This window comes from Salmo salar, chromosome ssa15, assembly GCF_905237065.1.
Source record: "Salmo salar chromosome ssa15, Ssal_v3.1, whole genome shotgun sequence".
NCBI lineage: Eukaryota > Metazoa > Chordata > Actinopteri > Salmoniformes > Salmonidae > Salmo > Salmo salar.
Window position 1 is genome coordinate 25,087,168 of NC_059456.1, and position 14,981 is coordinate 25,102,148.

General features: G+C 45.6%; 1 protein-coding gene across 4 annotated transcripts in view; it reads right to left on the minus strand.

The window, feature by feature from the left end:
• cdc42bpb (CDC42 binding protein kinase beta (DMPK-like)) overlaps positions 1-14,981 on the minus strand; it is a 144,702-nt gene that overhangs the window by 65,388 nt on the left and 64,333 nt on the right. For all 4 annotated transcript variants that reach the window (XM_014143792.2, XM_014143795.2, XM_014143793.2 and 1 more), the window contains exons 6-7: positions 6,865-6,958; positions 1,753-1,953 (exon numbers count right to left, since the gene is read on the minus strand). In XM_014143792.2, the coding sequence (XP_013999267.1) occupies positions 1,753-1,953; positions 6,865-6,958 (295 nt within the window). The remainder of the gene's footprint in view (positions 1-1,752; positions 1,954-6,864; positions 6,959-14,981) is intronic.

The following is a 14,981-nucleotide window of genomic DNA, read 5'->3' on the forward strand; positions in this document are numbered from 1 at the left end:
AGCTAACAGAACAGAACCGGCGAGTGCTGAAGCGCATAAAAATAGCCTGTCCTCGGTTGCAACACTCAATGCCGAGTTCCAAAGTGCCTCTGGAAGCAACGTCAGCACAAGAACTGTTAGTCGGGAGCTTCATGAAATGGGTTTCCATGGCCGAGCAGCCGCACACAAGCCTAAGATCACCATGCTCAATTCCAAGCGTTGGCTGGAGTGGTTTAAAGCTCGCCACCATTGGAAACGCATTCTCTGGGGTGATGAATCACGCTTCCCCATCTGGCAGTCCGAAGGACTAATCTAGGTTTGGCGGATGCCAGGAGAACACTTTGTCTGAATACATAGTGCTAATTGTAAAGCTTGGTGGAGGAGGAATAATGGTCTAGGGCTGTTTTTCATGGTTCTGGCTCCTTAGATCCAGTGAAGGGAAATCTTAACACTACAGCATAGATTCTAGACGATTCTGTGCTTCCAACTTTGCGGCAACAGTTTGGGGAAGGCCCTTTCCTGTTTCAGCATGACTATGCCCCCGTGCACAAAGCGAGGTCCATACAGAACTGGTTTGTCGAGATCGGTGTGTGGAAGAATTTGACTGGCCTGCACAGAACCCTGACCTCAACCCAATCGAACACCTGGGTTGAATTGGAACACTGACTGCGAGCCAGGCCGAATCGCCCAACATCAGTTCCTGACCTCACGAATGCTGTTGTGGCTGAATGGAAGCAAGTCCCTGCAGCAATAATATTTTTTAAACGTAACCTTTATTTAACTAGGCAAGTCAGTTATGAACAAATTCTTATTTAGAATGACAGCCTACCGGGGAACAGTAGGTTAACTGTCTTGTTCAGGGGCAGAACGACAGATTTTTACCTTGTCAGCTCGGGGATTTAAACTTTTCAGTTACTGGCCCAACGCTCTAACCACTAGGCTACCTGCCACCCCAATGTTCCAACATCTAGTGGAAAGCCTTCACAGAAGAGTGGAGGCTGTTATAGCAGCAAATGGGGAACCAACTCCATATTAATGCCCATGACATTGAAATGAGATGTTCGACGAGCAGGTATCCAGATACATTTGGTCATGTAGTGTATCTTGAACTAAACAATCCATTAAACATTATCAACTATTTCAACCGATTAATAATCCAAAAGGTTTGTTATATTTAATAAGTGTAGCATATAATTAACTGTGAAATACTGTACATTTGGAAGCAAACAATCAATAAATCATGAATCAAAATCATTAATTATTAAAATGTTTGGAATATTTAGCACTTATTGCTGGCCCATAGATCTGGTATAGACTAGCTCTTCTGGTCGTTTTGAGTCTGAAGATCGTTGTCAGTTTGCGGAGCATTCCTTCTTTTGACATGCATAATAGAATATATGTATATTGCTTGTTACCAAGGCAGTTTGGATGCTGATGACACACACAAGCTAAATTCCCTACATCGACATTGTTGCAAGCTAGGCACCAGGGACCCCTGGCTTTGTTCTGCCTCAGAGGTACACTACATGCTTGTCCCTACACCCGGACCTATGATCACATTTCCCTATCCATACCTGTGGCTAGTGGCGCTCTCCCAATTCTCTTGCATGACATCCTATCCTTGTTTCCTTTCCTTAATGACTACTGTTTTCATGAATGGACGCTAATTAAAATGGTAGACTTCTGAGACTCGTTTTCCACTTTCCCTCGCAAGGTTGTCACCACAACCTAAAAACTTTTCACCTAAATGTCAGCCAGTTTCCTCAAGTTTACCTCGTGGTTCATGATCTTGCCGTAGGTCTCCACCAGGGACTCTGCATAGAAGGGCGTCTCCCCGTAGAGCATCTCGTACATACATACCCCCAGCGACCACCAGTCACACTCTGGACCGTACTTCCCCATGCCGTCCTCCATGGCCTGCAGGATCTCAGGGGAAATGTAGTCCGGAGTGCCTACAGCCACAGATGACTGGACCTGGAAGAGTGAGGTTAGGAACTACAAATGAGAGGGTTGAAGTAAAGTGAACTCAGAGAAACACTTTACGTTGTACATGTAAAAAACGATCCAAATCAAATCGTATTTGTCACATGCTTGGTAAACAACAGGTGTAGACTAACAGTGAAATGCTTACTGACGGGCCCTTCCCAACAATGCGAGAGAGAAAGAGAAATAGTAGAAAGTATATTTCTGTTTTGAAAATAATAACACCAGGAATACATAGAAAAATAATAACTGACATGAGGTGTGTGTGTGTTTTCATAATAAGAGTATTAACTTATTAAAAACCGATTGAGTTTGCTTTGACCTGGATTCAAATATTTTGAGTCGTTGCTCTAGCCTGTATAGAGTGTCAGATGGGCGGGTTTGGAGTTTTGAGACTATTCTATTGGTCCATTAAGCCAGGCAAGCTCAATCAAGCACAGATTAAGTATTTTAAATTATTTCAAATAGTATCTGAACCCAGGTCAGGAGATGAGGAATATAGTGAATCTTGCTATACTCCCCCTTAGAATTTGATGAAGTGATTGAAGGCCTAACGGTTGGGCTATACATTTGACATCACTATCAGACCCCTTTCACTAAAACCCTGAACCTCCATACATCTGACAAATCACCTTGAACCTCGGGTCAATTTCTGTCTCAGACGAAAATTCATTTTCTTTCACACAAACAGCTGAGTAGTACAAAGGGGCTCTGTGGTAGAATCTCTGAGCGATGAAAAAACGAATGAAAACTTAGCACGAGAGAGCAGAAAAGGAGTTGAGCCATAAAGTTATTTAATAAAACAGTGTGAACCCTCTATTAATTCACACTATAAAAACCATTAGGATCCATGAGAGCCCTTGAATGAGTCCCAAATGGCACCCTATTCTCTAGACCAGGGCTGCCCAACCCTCTTCCTGGAGATGTACTGTCCTGTAGGTTCAGTCCAACCTTAATTTAGCATATCTGATTCAGCTAGTTAAGGTCTTGTTGAGCAGCTAATTAGTAGAATCAGGTGTGTTAATTTAGGGTTGGACTGAAAACCCAGAGGACAGTACATCTCCAGGATGAGGGTTGGGCAGCCCTGCTCTAGATAGGGCTCTGGTCAAAAGTAGTGCACTACGTTACCCATAGGGCTCTGGTCAAAAGTAGTGCACTACTTTTGACCAGAGCCCTATGGGTAACGTAGTGCACTGTAACAAATAGGGTGCCATTTGGGATTTTACTGCCCTTCTTTACATTTTACACCCGCTGAATTCAGATGGCATATCATGTCGTTTACTTTCTTTATTTTCATTTTCTATTTACAGTAGTGCAATAAGGATGGGGGTAAATTTGAGCTGGAGTAAAACAGATTAAGCCTAGAGATGATAAGTTGGTGTCGAAGGCCTGGACTGTCCTTAATCTTTGTGTAAGAAGTTTAAAATCACAGACTATAGACATCCAGTCAATGCTGATTACAAATCTAAATGTTACTTCATGACTAAACCCTAATTGACCATATTTATTTTTGTCATTTAATCAGGGTCTGTGAAAAGGCCACAGTGAATCAAATCGTTTGATCATCAACAGCCAACTGTGAGACCGAACTCTGATTATATAGCCAGCATTATTATTTGAATCCACTAAAACTAGGTAATGATGGTGATAACGATAGCTGTTGTGTAATCTGTTGTGTAGACATTTCCTCGTTATTGAGCATTGGTTTAAAGCTGCTGTTATTGCTACTACTGGAGTGGGTTGAAATTGCCCTTGACGCTGATCTGGGTAAGTTCTTAATTTCCCCCACTAATAGTTAAGGTTAGGATTGGGGCAGGAGATTTGTTCCTAGTGGAAACTTCACCCCCAGAGCACGGCCGTTGTATGAATGTTGGTTTCACTTCTGCTAGTCATTCTCTTTACCGTTGTTCAGTTCCTTGTTGTACGGATAGAATTAGAATATTAAAATGTCAAGTCATTGTATTTCTATAGTTGTATGTATTTACTCTAAGTCACTCATCATTGACCTGAGTAAAGTGTGGGAGAGCCTCCTATTGGCCACTGACTGACACTGCATCCCAAATGGCACCCTATTCCCTATGTAGTGTACTACTTTGGACCAGAACCATATGGGTCCTGGCTAAAAGTAGTGTACTAGAGAATTGGGTGCCATGTCCGCTATTTTAGCGGTTGTGACAAACAGAGTGGGTCTCTGTTTTCGTCCTACAAATGTGGCTCTAAATCTTTGAACGGTTGGAGCTACTTGCTATTATGATTGAAATGCTCACCGGCCGTGTAGGAAACGTTACAAGGGACCGTGACAAAACCACAATTGAAAGCAATGCAGATCTTCTCTACACAAACAATTGCTAGGCCTACCTGATGAGCTTACCTGACGTTTTCCTGAACTTTCCAATACTTTTCTGATGCATTTCAGATACATACTGATGCAACCACAAATCTGTAAAACTTTCACGTAGGCTACTCAAGTGATTTGACATCTTTTCTTATTAGCCTTTATGAATATAAAAACTTGGTGCAGTTTATGCTACAACCAGGTAAAAAAAAGGGCATTATTTATATTACAATATAAAGTGCCTTGAGAAACTATTCATATCACTTGATTCTATATTTTGTGGTGTTACCTGCCTGAATTCAAAATGGATTAAATATATTTTTCATTCATCTACACACAATATCCCACAATGACTAAGTGAAAACATGTTTAGACATTTTAGCACATTTATTGAAAATGAAATCTAGAAATATCTGATTTACATAAGTATTGACACCCCTGAATCAATACATGTTTGAATCTCCTTTGGCAGTGATTATAGCTGTGAGTATTTCTGGGTAAGTCTCTAAGAGCTTTCCACACCTGGATTGTGCAACATTTGCCTATTATTCTTTAAGCTCTGTCAAGTTGGTTGTTGATCATTGCTAGACAGCCATTTTCACAATAGATTTTCAAGCCGATTTAAGTCAAAACTGTAACTAGGCCATTCAGGAACATCCAATGTCATCTTAGGTTATTTTCCTGCTGAAAGGTGAATTTTCAGTTTCTTTTTATCAACAAAAGAAAACTCCCTAGTCCTTGCCGATGACAAGCATACCCATAACATGATGCAGCCATTACCATGCTTGAAAATATGAAGAGTGGCCGTCAGTGATGTTTTTGTCCCCAAGCGTAACGCTCTCTTTTCAGGACATAGAGTTAATTTCGATGTAACACATTTGCAGTTTTACCTTATTGCAACTGTCATTTAGGTTAGTATTGAGGAGTAACTACGATGTTGTTGATCCATCCACAGTTTTCTCCCATCACAGCCATAAATAAATGTAAACGCTGTAAATGTTCTAAAGTCACCATTTCCTTCCTCTCCGGCAACAGTTATAGGAAGGACGCCTATGTCATTGTAGTGACTGGGTGTATTGATACACCATCCAAAGTGTAATTAATAACTTCACCATGTTCAAAGGGATATTCAATGTCTGTCTCTTGTTTTTGACCCATCTACCAATAGGCGCCCTTCTTCGCGACAGGCACTGGAAAACCTCCTTGGTCTGTGGTCGAATCTGTGTTTGAAATTCACTACTCGACTGAGGGACCTTACAGATACTGTAACTGTATGTGTGGGGTACAGAGATGAGGTAGTCGTTCACAAATCATGTTAAACCCCATTATTGCACACACAGTGTCCATGAGTCATTGCAACGTTGTATTTGATTTGTTAGGCAAATCTTTACTCCTGAATTTATTTAGGCCTGCCATAACAAAAGGGGTTAAATACTTAGATTTAAATAGTTTATTAATTTGTAAAAAAAAATAAAAAAAATTCAACATCACTGACATTATGGTGTATTGTGTGTAGGCCAGTGAGACAAAAAAAAATGCGATTTAATACATTTTTAAATTCATGCTGTAAAATCAAAAAGTGGAAAAAGTAAATTGGTGTGAATACATTCTGAAGGCACTGTAGGTAAAACCACTATCGGCGAAACAGAGATCAGATATAGGCTTGTTGGGGCGGCAGCATAGCCTAGTGGTTAGAGCATTGGACTAGTAACCGAAAGGTTGCAAGTTCAAATCCCCGAGCTGACAAGGTACAAATCTGTCGTTCTGCCCCTGAACAAGGAGCGAGGCAGACAGAGCGTCCAAGGCCGTAATTGAAAATAAGAATTTGTTTTTAACTGGTAAAAAGATTTTAAAAAATGTCGATAGATTATTATTGTAGTACCCAACAACCTCATTCCATGGGGTTACTGACCACCATCCATTGAATTAAACAAGAAGTACTGATTATTTGGCCTTAGGGAAAAAGAAAAAATAGCATGGAAGAGGTGCTGCAGATCAATTTAAATACATCTGCAAAATGTATAGAATTACTCCTATCTGAAATAGACCAGGAATAATGAGGACTATTTTATTTATTTTTTATATCTTTTTTAAAAATGTTGTGGGTTGTGTTTTATCACGACTAGTGCATGTAGGACTACAGTTGCGGAGCCAATTGGGCAGCAGGCCTGGTAAATATCAAACCCCTGATTGTTGAGTAGTGGCTGTCAGTGAACAGCAGGCAGCAGCTTTCGCAATATTTCAAAATACTATTGCTGGAAAAACAGTTTGAAAAGCAAATGGCTACTCTAATCTGTGTAGGCTGTAATGTTGGTCATTTGTGTGGTATTAAAAAATATACATTTTGTGGGGCTTGTGTGGGGGGGGCGTGTGAGGCATGTGGGGCGTGTGTGGCATGTGGGGGGGCGTGTGGGGAGTGGGGGGCGTGTCTGGTGCGTGTGTGGTGCGTGGGGGGTCTGGGGTGTGTATGGGGTGTGATGTCTGGGGTGGGTGTGGGGTCTGGTGCGTGGGGGGTCTGGGGTGTGTATGGGGTGTGATGTCTGGGGTGTGGGGTCTGTGTTGCTCACCGTGCCGTCCTGCATCATTTTCAGGCAGGAGCCAAAGTCGGCCAGACGGATATGACCCTTCATGTCTAACAGCACGTTGTCTGGTTTGATATCTCTGGAGGGAGAGAGAGAGACAGAGAGAGACAGAGAGAGAGAAGCGAGAGAGAGCGAGAGAGAGCGAGAGAGAGCGAGAGAGAGAGAGAGAGAGAGAGAGAGAGAAGCGAGCCAGACAGACAGCGAGCGAGCCAGAGAGAGAGAGCGAGCCAGAGAGAGCGAGCGAGGAGCGAGCCAGACAGCCAGACAGCGAGAGAGCGAGCGAGGAGCGAGCCAGACAAAGCGGAGAAGGGAGCACGGCGAAACGAGGAGGAAAAGAAAGCGCGCGAAGACGAAACAGTCGAGCCGACAGAGAAGACGCGCGAGGCGGAGAACCGGACAGGCGGCAAAGACGAAGCGAGGCAAACGCAGGGGAGCGACGGGAGCATGCGCAGAAGCGGGAACAGCGCGATGACAAAGCAGCGCGAACGGGAGACGATCGCACAGAGCAGGCAAACAAAGGCGACGAAAGAAGGCAGACAGAGCGAGCGAGGAGCGAGGCAGACAGAGCGAGCGAGGAGCGAGGCAGACAGAGCGAGCGAGGAGCGAGGCAGACAGAGCGAGAGCGAGCGAGGCAGACAGAGAGAGAGAGGCAGACAGAGAGAGAGAGAGAGAGCGAGCGAGGCAGACAGAGAGAGAGAGAGAGAGCGAGCGAGGCAGAGAGAGAGAGAGAGCGAGCGAGGCAGACAGAGAGAGAGCGACGAGGCAGACAGAGAGAGAGAGAGAGCGAGCGAGGCAGACAGAGAGAGAGAGAGCGAGCGAGGCAGAGAGAGAGAGAGCGAGCGAGGCAGACAGAGAGAGAGAGCGAAAGCGAGGCAGACAGAGAGAGAGAGAGCGAGCGAGGCAGACAGAGAGAGAGCGAGCGAGGCAGACAGAGAGAGAGAGCGAGCGAGGCAGACAGAGAGAGAGAGCGAGCGAGGCAGACAGAGAGAGAGAGCGAGCGAGGCAGACAGAGAGAGAGAGCGAGCGAGGCAGACAGAGAGAGAGAGCGAGCGAGGCAGACAGAGAGAGAGAGCGAGCGAGGCAGACGAGAGAGAGAGCGAGCGAGGCAGACAGAGAGAGAGCGAGCGAGGCAGACAGAGAGAGAGAGAGAGCGAGCGAGGCAGACAGAGAGAGAGAGAGAGAGAGAGAGCGAGCGAGGCAGACAGAGAGAGAGAGCGAGCGAGGCAGACAGAGAGAGAGAGCGAGCGAGGCAGACAGAGAGAGAGAGCGAGCGAGGCAGACAGAGAGAAGCGCGAGGCAGACAGAGAGAGCGAGCGAGGCAGACAGAGAGAGCGAGCGAGGCAGACAGAGAGAGCGAGAGAGAGAGCGAGCGAGGCAGACAGAGAGAGAGAGAGAGAGAGCGAGCGAGCGAGGCAGACAGAGAGAGAGAGAGAGAGAGAGCGAAGCGAGCGAGGCAGACAGAGAGAGAGAGAGCGAGCGAGGCAGACAGAGAGAGAGAGAGAGAGAGCGAGGCAGACAGAGAGAGAGAGAGAGCGAGCGAGGCAGACAGAGAGAGAGAGAGAGCGAGCGAGGCAGACAGAGAGAGAGAGAGAGCAGCGAGGCAGACAGAGAGAGAGAGAGAGCGAGGCAGACAGAGAGAGAGAGAGAGCGAGGCAGACAGAGAGAGAGAGAGAGCGAGGCAGACAGAGAGAGAGAGCGAAGCGAGGCAGACAGAGAGAGAGCGAGCGAGGCAGACAGAGAGAGAGCGAGCGAGGCAGACAGAGAGAGCGAGCGAGGCAGACAAGAGAGAGAGCGAGCGAGGCAGACAGAGAGAGAGCGAGCGAGGCAGACAGAGAGAGAGAGCGAGCGAGGCAGACAGAGAGAGAGCGAGCGAGGCAGACAGAGAGCGAGCGAGCGAGGCAGACAGAGAGCGAGCGAGGCAGACAGAGAGCGAGCGAGGCAGACAGAGAGCGAGCGAGGCAGACAGAGAGCGAGCGAGGCAGAGAGAGGCAGACAGACAGAGACAGGCGGACGGGCAGACAGAGGGGCAGACAGAGGGGCAGACAGAGGGGCAGACAGAGACAGTAAGACAGAGAGGCAGACAGACAGAGACAGACATACAGACAGACAGACAAAGACAGACATACAGAGACAGACAGAGACAGACAGACAAGCAGACAGAGAAACAGACAGAGAGACAGAAACGGGTTAGGATAAGGTAAGTGCATAAAACCAACCTCTCCACCAATATAAAGCCCTGTTTATCACTATGTGACATTGTATCGGATTCACTCTGAGAATGTACAGTTCAATAACACACAGACACACACACACACACATATATACACAGCCCTCCGCTCCTTCCCCCTTAACATTTCTCTCCCGGGTGGTTCTCTGAGCTGAACAGCTTGTCATTGTTCATCTACCCTCCCTCTCCTTTCCCTCTCTCCCGATCCCCCTCTCCTCACGCTCCCTGGCTTGACGCAGGCCACACACACTGTGCCCTCTGTTGTACTAACCCTGGCACCACACTGGGCACAGCGGGCACGGAGTAAACACCTAAACACACCCAGCCCAACGCAAAGTAACAGGCCACACACACACACACACACACACACGAGTCATTTACAATATCACAACCACACACAGAACATTTCATTCATAAGTCTCTCTCTCATACAGGAGACCCACACACACACACATACAAACACACACCCATTTGTTTATACATTTCTCTTTACTCACACAAACTCCCAACCACTAGAGTAAGATGTGTTTGTCAATCAGTGCACTGAACCAATCTACCAAGGCTAATTTCAGACAAGATTTCTCATCCATCCTTACACCTTTCTTAGCTTCATTGCTTCCTTCCTTGATTAATTCACTGATCAGCTACTTCTGAGATGGAAACCATCCAAACATATACAGATCAGTGTTGACTTCAAGGAAGGAAGGAAAGAAAGATAGAAAGCTGTATACAAAATATTGGAACAGGGCCGCAATGCTGTTTTGATATATAGACTTGTCTCTGTGTTTTGTTAGGCACTGGGCTTGAGTACAACCAGACTATAAACACTGTCAGTGTGTGTGTTTGTGTGTCAGAGTACGTGTGCCTCAGAGAGAAAGTAGGCTTCCCAACTCTTTCGTTCTGTTGCTCCGTCTCTCTTGTTCACACTCCATCTCTCTCATCAATTCCCTTCTATCCCATCCTCCATCTCTCTCTCTGTCGATTCATCTCGTCTCTCTCCCTCAATCTCTCCCCTATTTCGCTACAGTGCATCCCAGAAGGCCCTGTTCCATTTCGGCTCCTAGCCCCTTCCCTAGCCCCCTGTCCAGTGTTCCCAAATGTGAAAGGATGCCATAAGGTAGGGCGTTCACTCCCTGCTGTACAATGTAGAGAAAAACAGGACAATTCAAGGTGCTATGAAATGAAAGTCAAAACGTAATGAATCATTAGATTGTTCTCTACAATATTATAACCCTAATATACTTCTACTTGACAGTGTTGATGAAATTAAAATGTATATTTGCTGTGACCGTCACTGGCTTAGACTTTCGGCCACATTGTTGGCAATTACGCCTGATCCATCCCATTGGCACTGATGGGGTAGGCACTGATGGAAAGGGACTGTAGGTCAAAATGGTACCAGACTCTTCCGTCCTCTGTCTGCGGTCCAATTCTCTCCCTGTTCCATTCGTTCTCAAGGATTCCAAAGCATTAGATTGCTGTAAGCATGGGGGCTTAGAGGGAGTGTTCACCACATTCATCAAATAAGTCCTTCCTTTCCCTATTAAATCCATGAGGGGGAGTGAACAAGTGAACACTTCAGGAAGAAGGGTACTAGAGAATTGGAGAGCAGCCCTGGTCTGTGGCTAGAGCAGGAAGGAAACAGGCAGGATTGCTGGCCAGGACTCCGTTTCCCAGGGGGCATTGCTGCCAGGAAGAGGCCCCTCCATTATCCCACATCCACACAAGGCTGGCTGGTCAGTCATCTGGGTACAGGGTCAGTGACGTGGGGAGGGACTCCCTAACACACACATCAAACCTGCCAACCTTTTATGAGTATCACTTCAGCACGGCGACAGCACCCACTGCGCCCACACTACTCAAATCATATGCAAATGAAAATGTTTTAGACGAATAACAATGTTGGTAGAAGACTGGCTCAGTATTATCGGTAGGTTACAGACTTATGTATACATGGGGGGGAAAACGTATTCTAATTGGCTGGTCGGGCTGGATCCCAAGTGGGTGGGCCTATGCTCTCCCAAGCCCACCCTTGGCTGTGCCCCTGCCCAGTCTTAGATTAGGGCCTAATTTATTTCAATTAACTGATTTCCTTACATGAACTGTAACTCTGCAAAATCTTTGAAATTGCTTAATGTTGCGTTTATATTTTAATTCAGTATAAATGTACAATCAGGGCTCTGCCTAGGATTTTCTGACAAGGTGGTGTTGATGTAGGCCTAAGGTTGGGGGGGTCAGTCAACTTCCCCCTCAGGAAGTTGGAGCATTTAGACATTTTGAAAAACCTGTAACTGCCATTTCCTGAAACCTAGAGCCATAAATTATATTAAGTAATGTAGTGACGACTGAAGTGCTGGGTTTGATCCTAAATCAAATGGAGGTGGTCTCAATTACATTTTTCTAGAACATGCAACTACTGTCAAAGGACAACAGGGCTCTAAAAGACATCAGCCATTTCAGGTGACAGAGATAGAAAGAGGGAAAATGTAAATATGCAACGGCTAGGATGGGCTGTTACGACGACTAGGATGGGCTGTTACTAGGATGGGCTGTTACTAGGATGGGCTGTTACTAGGATGGGTTGTTACAATGACTAGGATGGGTTGTGACTAGGATGGGTTGTTACTAGGATGGGTTGTTACAATGACTAGGATGGGTTGTGACTAGGATGGGTTGTGACTAGGATGGGTTGTTACTAGGATGGGGTGTGACTAGGATGGGGTGTTACTACAACTAGGATGGGGTGTTACTAGGATGGGGTGTTACTAGGATGGGGTGTTACTACGACTAGGATGGGCTGTTACTAGGATGGGCTGTTACTAGGATGGGCTGTTACTAGGATGGGCTGTTACTAGGATGGGCTGTTACTAGGATGGGCTGTTACGACGACTAGGATGGGCTGTTACTAGGATGGGCTGTTACTAGGATGGGCTGTTACTAGGATGGGCTGTTACTAGGATGGGCTGTTACTAGGATGGGCTGTTACTAGGATGGGCTGTTACGACGACTAGGATGGGCTGTTACGACGACTAGGATGGGCTGTTACTAGGATGGGCTGTTACTAGGATGGGCTGTTACTAGGATGGGCTGTTACTAGGATGGGCTGTTACTAGGATGGGCTGTTACTAGGATGGGCTGTTACTAGGATGGGCTGTTACGACGACTAGGATGGGCTGTTACTAGGATGGGCTGTTACTAGGATGGGCTGTTACGACGACTAGGATGGGCTGTTACTAGGATGGGCTGTTACGACGACTAGGATGGGCTGTTACTAGGATGGGTTGTTACGACGACTAGGATGGGCTGTTACTAGGATGGGTTGTTACAATGACTAGGATGGGTTGTTACTAGGATGGGTTGTTACTACAACTAGGATGGGGTGTTACTAGGATGGGTTGTTACTACGACTAGGATGGGTTGTTCCTACAACTAGGATGGGGTGTTACTAGGATGGGTTGTTACTACGACTAGGATGGGTTGTTACTACGATGGGTTGTTACAACGACTAGGATGGGTTGTTACTATGACTAGGATGGGTTGTTACTAGGATGGGTTGTTACTACGATGGGTTGTTACTACGATGGGTTGTTACTACGATGGGTTGTTACTACGATGGGTTGTTACTACGATGGGTTGTTACTACGACTACGATGGGTTGTTACTACGACTAGGATGGGTTGTTACTACGATGGGTTGTTACTACGACTAGGATGGGTTGTTACTACGATGGGTTGTTACTACGACTAGGATGGGTTGTTACTACGATGGGTTGTTACTACGACTAGTATGGGTTGTTAATGACTTCTGGACAACGAAAGAAAGTTGAAAACCAGTAGAACACGAGAGAAAGACAAACATTTTTTGGGGGGGGTTGCTAGCTTAGCTGTTAGCTGCTGCTCCTCCCTCCACACACACCTCTCCCTCCACACACACCTCTCCCTCCACACACACACACACACACACACACCTCTCCCTCCACACACACACACACCTACCTACCTCTTCACACACCCCCTCTCTTTACGCACAACTTCACACACTCAGAGCAAGATCTGCCTATTATAGATCAGTCACAGACACACCAATCACGGTTAACCCAGAACTAAAGTCTTGCGTAATTGGTCAGCTGCTCAACTAAGTTCAGGGTCCATAAGAGAAGAGATTTAGAGATGTTAGAACGAGGAGCTCCCCCACCCACCTCTCTCCCTCCCCAAAAGTCTCCTCACTAATTCGAAAGACGCGAACACCTGGGAAATTGTGATTTGTCCAAATAAACCCAAGCAGCGGAAACTATTGTTGCTCGTTAGCCATCACTGCCCATAGCATAAAGACTGTTATAAACTGGATGGTTTCGAGGCCCTGAATGCTGATTGGCTGACAGCCATAGTATATCAGACCGTATACCATGCGATTTACAAAACATGTATTTTTAACAGCTCTAATTACATTGGTAACCAGTTTATAATAGCAATAAGGCACCTCGGGGGTTTATTACCAATATACCACGGCTGTGAATATACCGAGAATGTGAAATGTCAGAATAATAGTACAGAGAATTATTTATTTCAGCTTTTATTTCTTTCATCACATTCACAGTGGGTCAGAAGTTTACATACACTCAATTAGTATTTGGTAGCATTGCATTTAAATTGTTTAACTTGGGTCAATGTTTCGGGTAGACTTCCACAAGCTTCCCATAATAAGTTGGGTGAATTTTGTCCCATTCCTCCTGACAGAGCAGGTGTAACTGAGTCAGGTTTGTAGGCCTCCTTGCTCGCACACACTTTTTCAGTTCTGCCCACAAATTTTCTATAGGATTGAGGTCAGGGCTTTGTGATGGCCACTCCAATACCTTGACTGTGTTGTCCTTAAGCCATTTCTCCAAAACTTTGGAATATGTTTGGAGTCATTGAGCATTTGGAAGACCCACTTGCGACTAAGCTTTAACTTTGACTGATGTCTTGAGATGTTGCTTCAACATATCCACATCATTTTCCTACCTCATGATGCCATCGATTTTGTGAAGTGCACCAGTCCCTCCTGCAGCAAAGCACCCCCACAACATGATGCTGCCACCCCCGTGCTTCACGGTCGGGATGGTGTTCTTCGGCTTGCAAGCGTCCCCCTTTTTCCTCCAAACATAACGATGGTCATTATGGCCAAACAGTTCTATTTTTGTTTCATCAGACCATTTCACCAAAAAGTACGATCTTTGTCCCCATGTGCAGTTGCAAACCGGCGGTTTTGTAGCAGTGGTTTCCTTCCTGAGCGGCCTTAAGGTTATGTCGATATAGAACTAGTTTTACTGTGGATATAGAAACTTTTGTACCTGTTTCCTCCAGCATCTACACAAGGTCCTTTGCTGTTGTTCTGGGATTGATTTGCACTTTTTGCAACAAAGTACGTTCATCTCTAGGAGACAGAACGCGTCTCCTTCCTGAGCGGTATGACGGCTGCGTGGTCCCATGGTGTTTATACTTGCGTACAATTGTTTGTACAGATGAACGTGGTACCTTCAGGCATTTGGAAATTGCTCCCAAGGATGAATCAGACTTGTCAAGGTCTACAATTTTTTTGAGGTCTTAGCTGATTTATTTTGATTTTCCCATGATGTCAAGCAAAGAGGCACTGAGTTTGAAGGTAGGCCTAGAAATACATCCACAGGTACACCTCCAATTGACTCAAATGATGTCATTTAGCTTATCAGAAGCTTCTAAAGCCATGACATCATTTTCAGGAATTTTCCAAGCTGTTTAAAGACACAGTCAACTTAGACACAGTCACTCCCAGACAGTCCTAGCAAAATTCTTGCTTGAGAAATTGCTCTTTGCTTAAGTAGCTCTTTTTATTTATTAAACTTCTGACCCACTGGAAT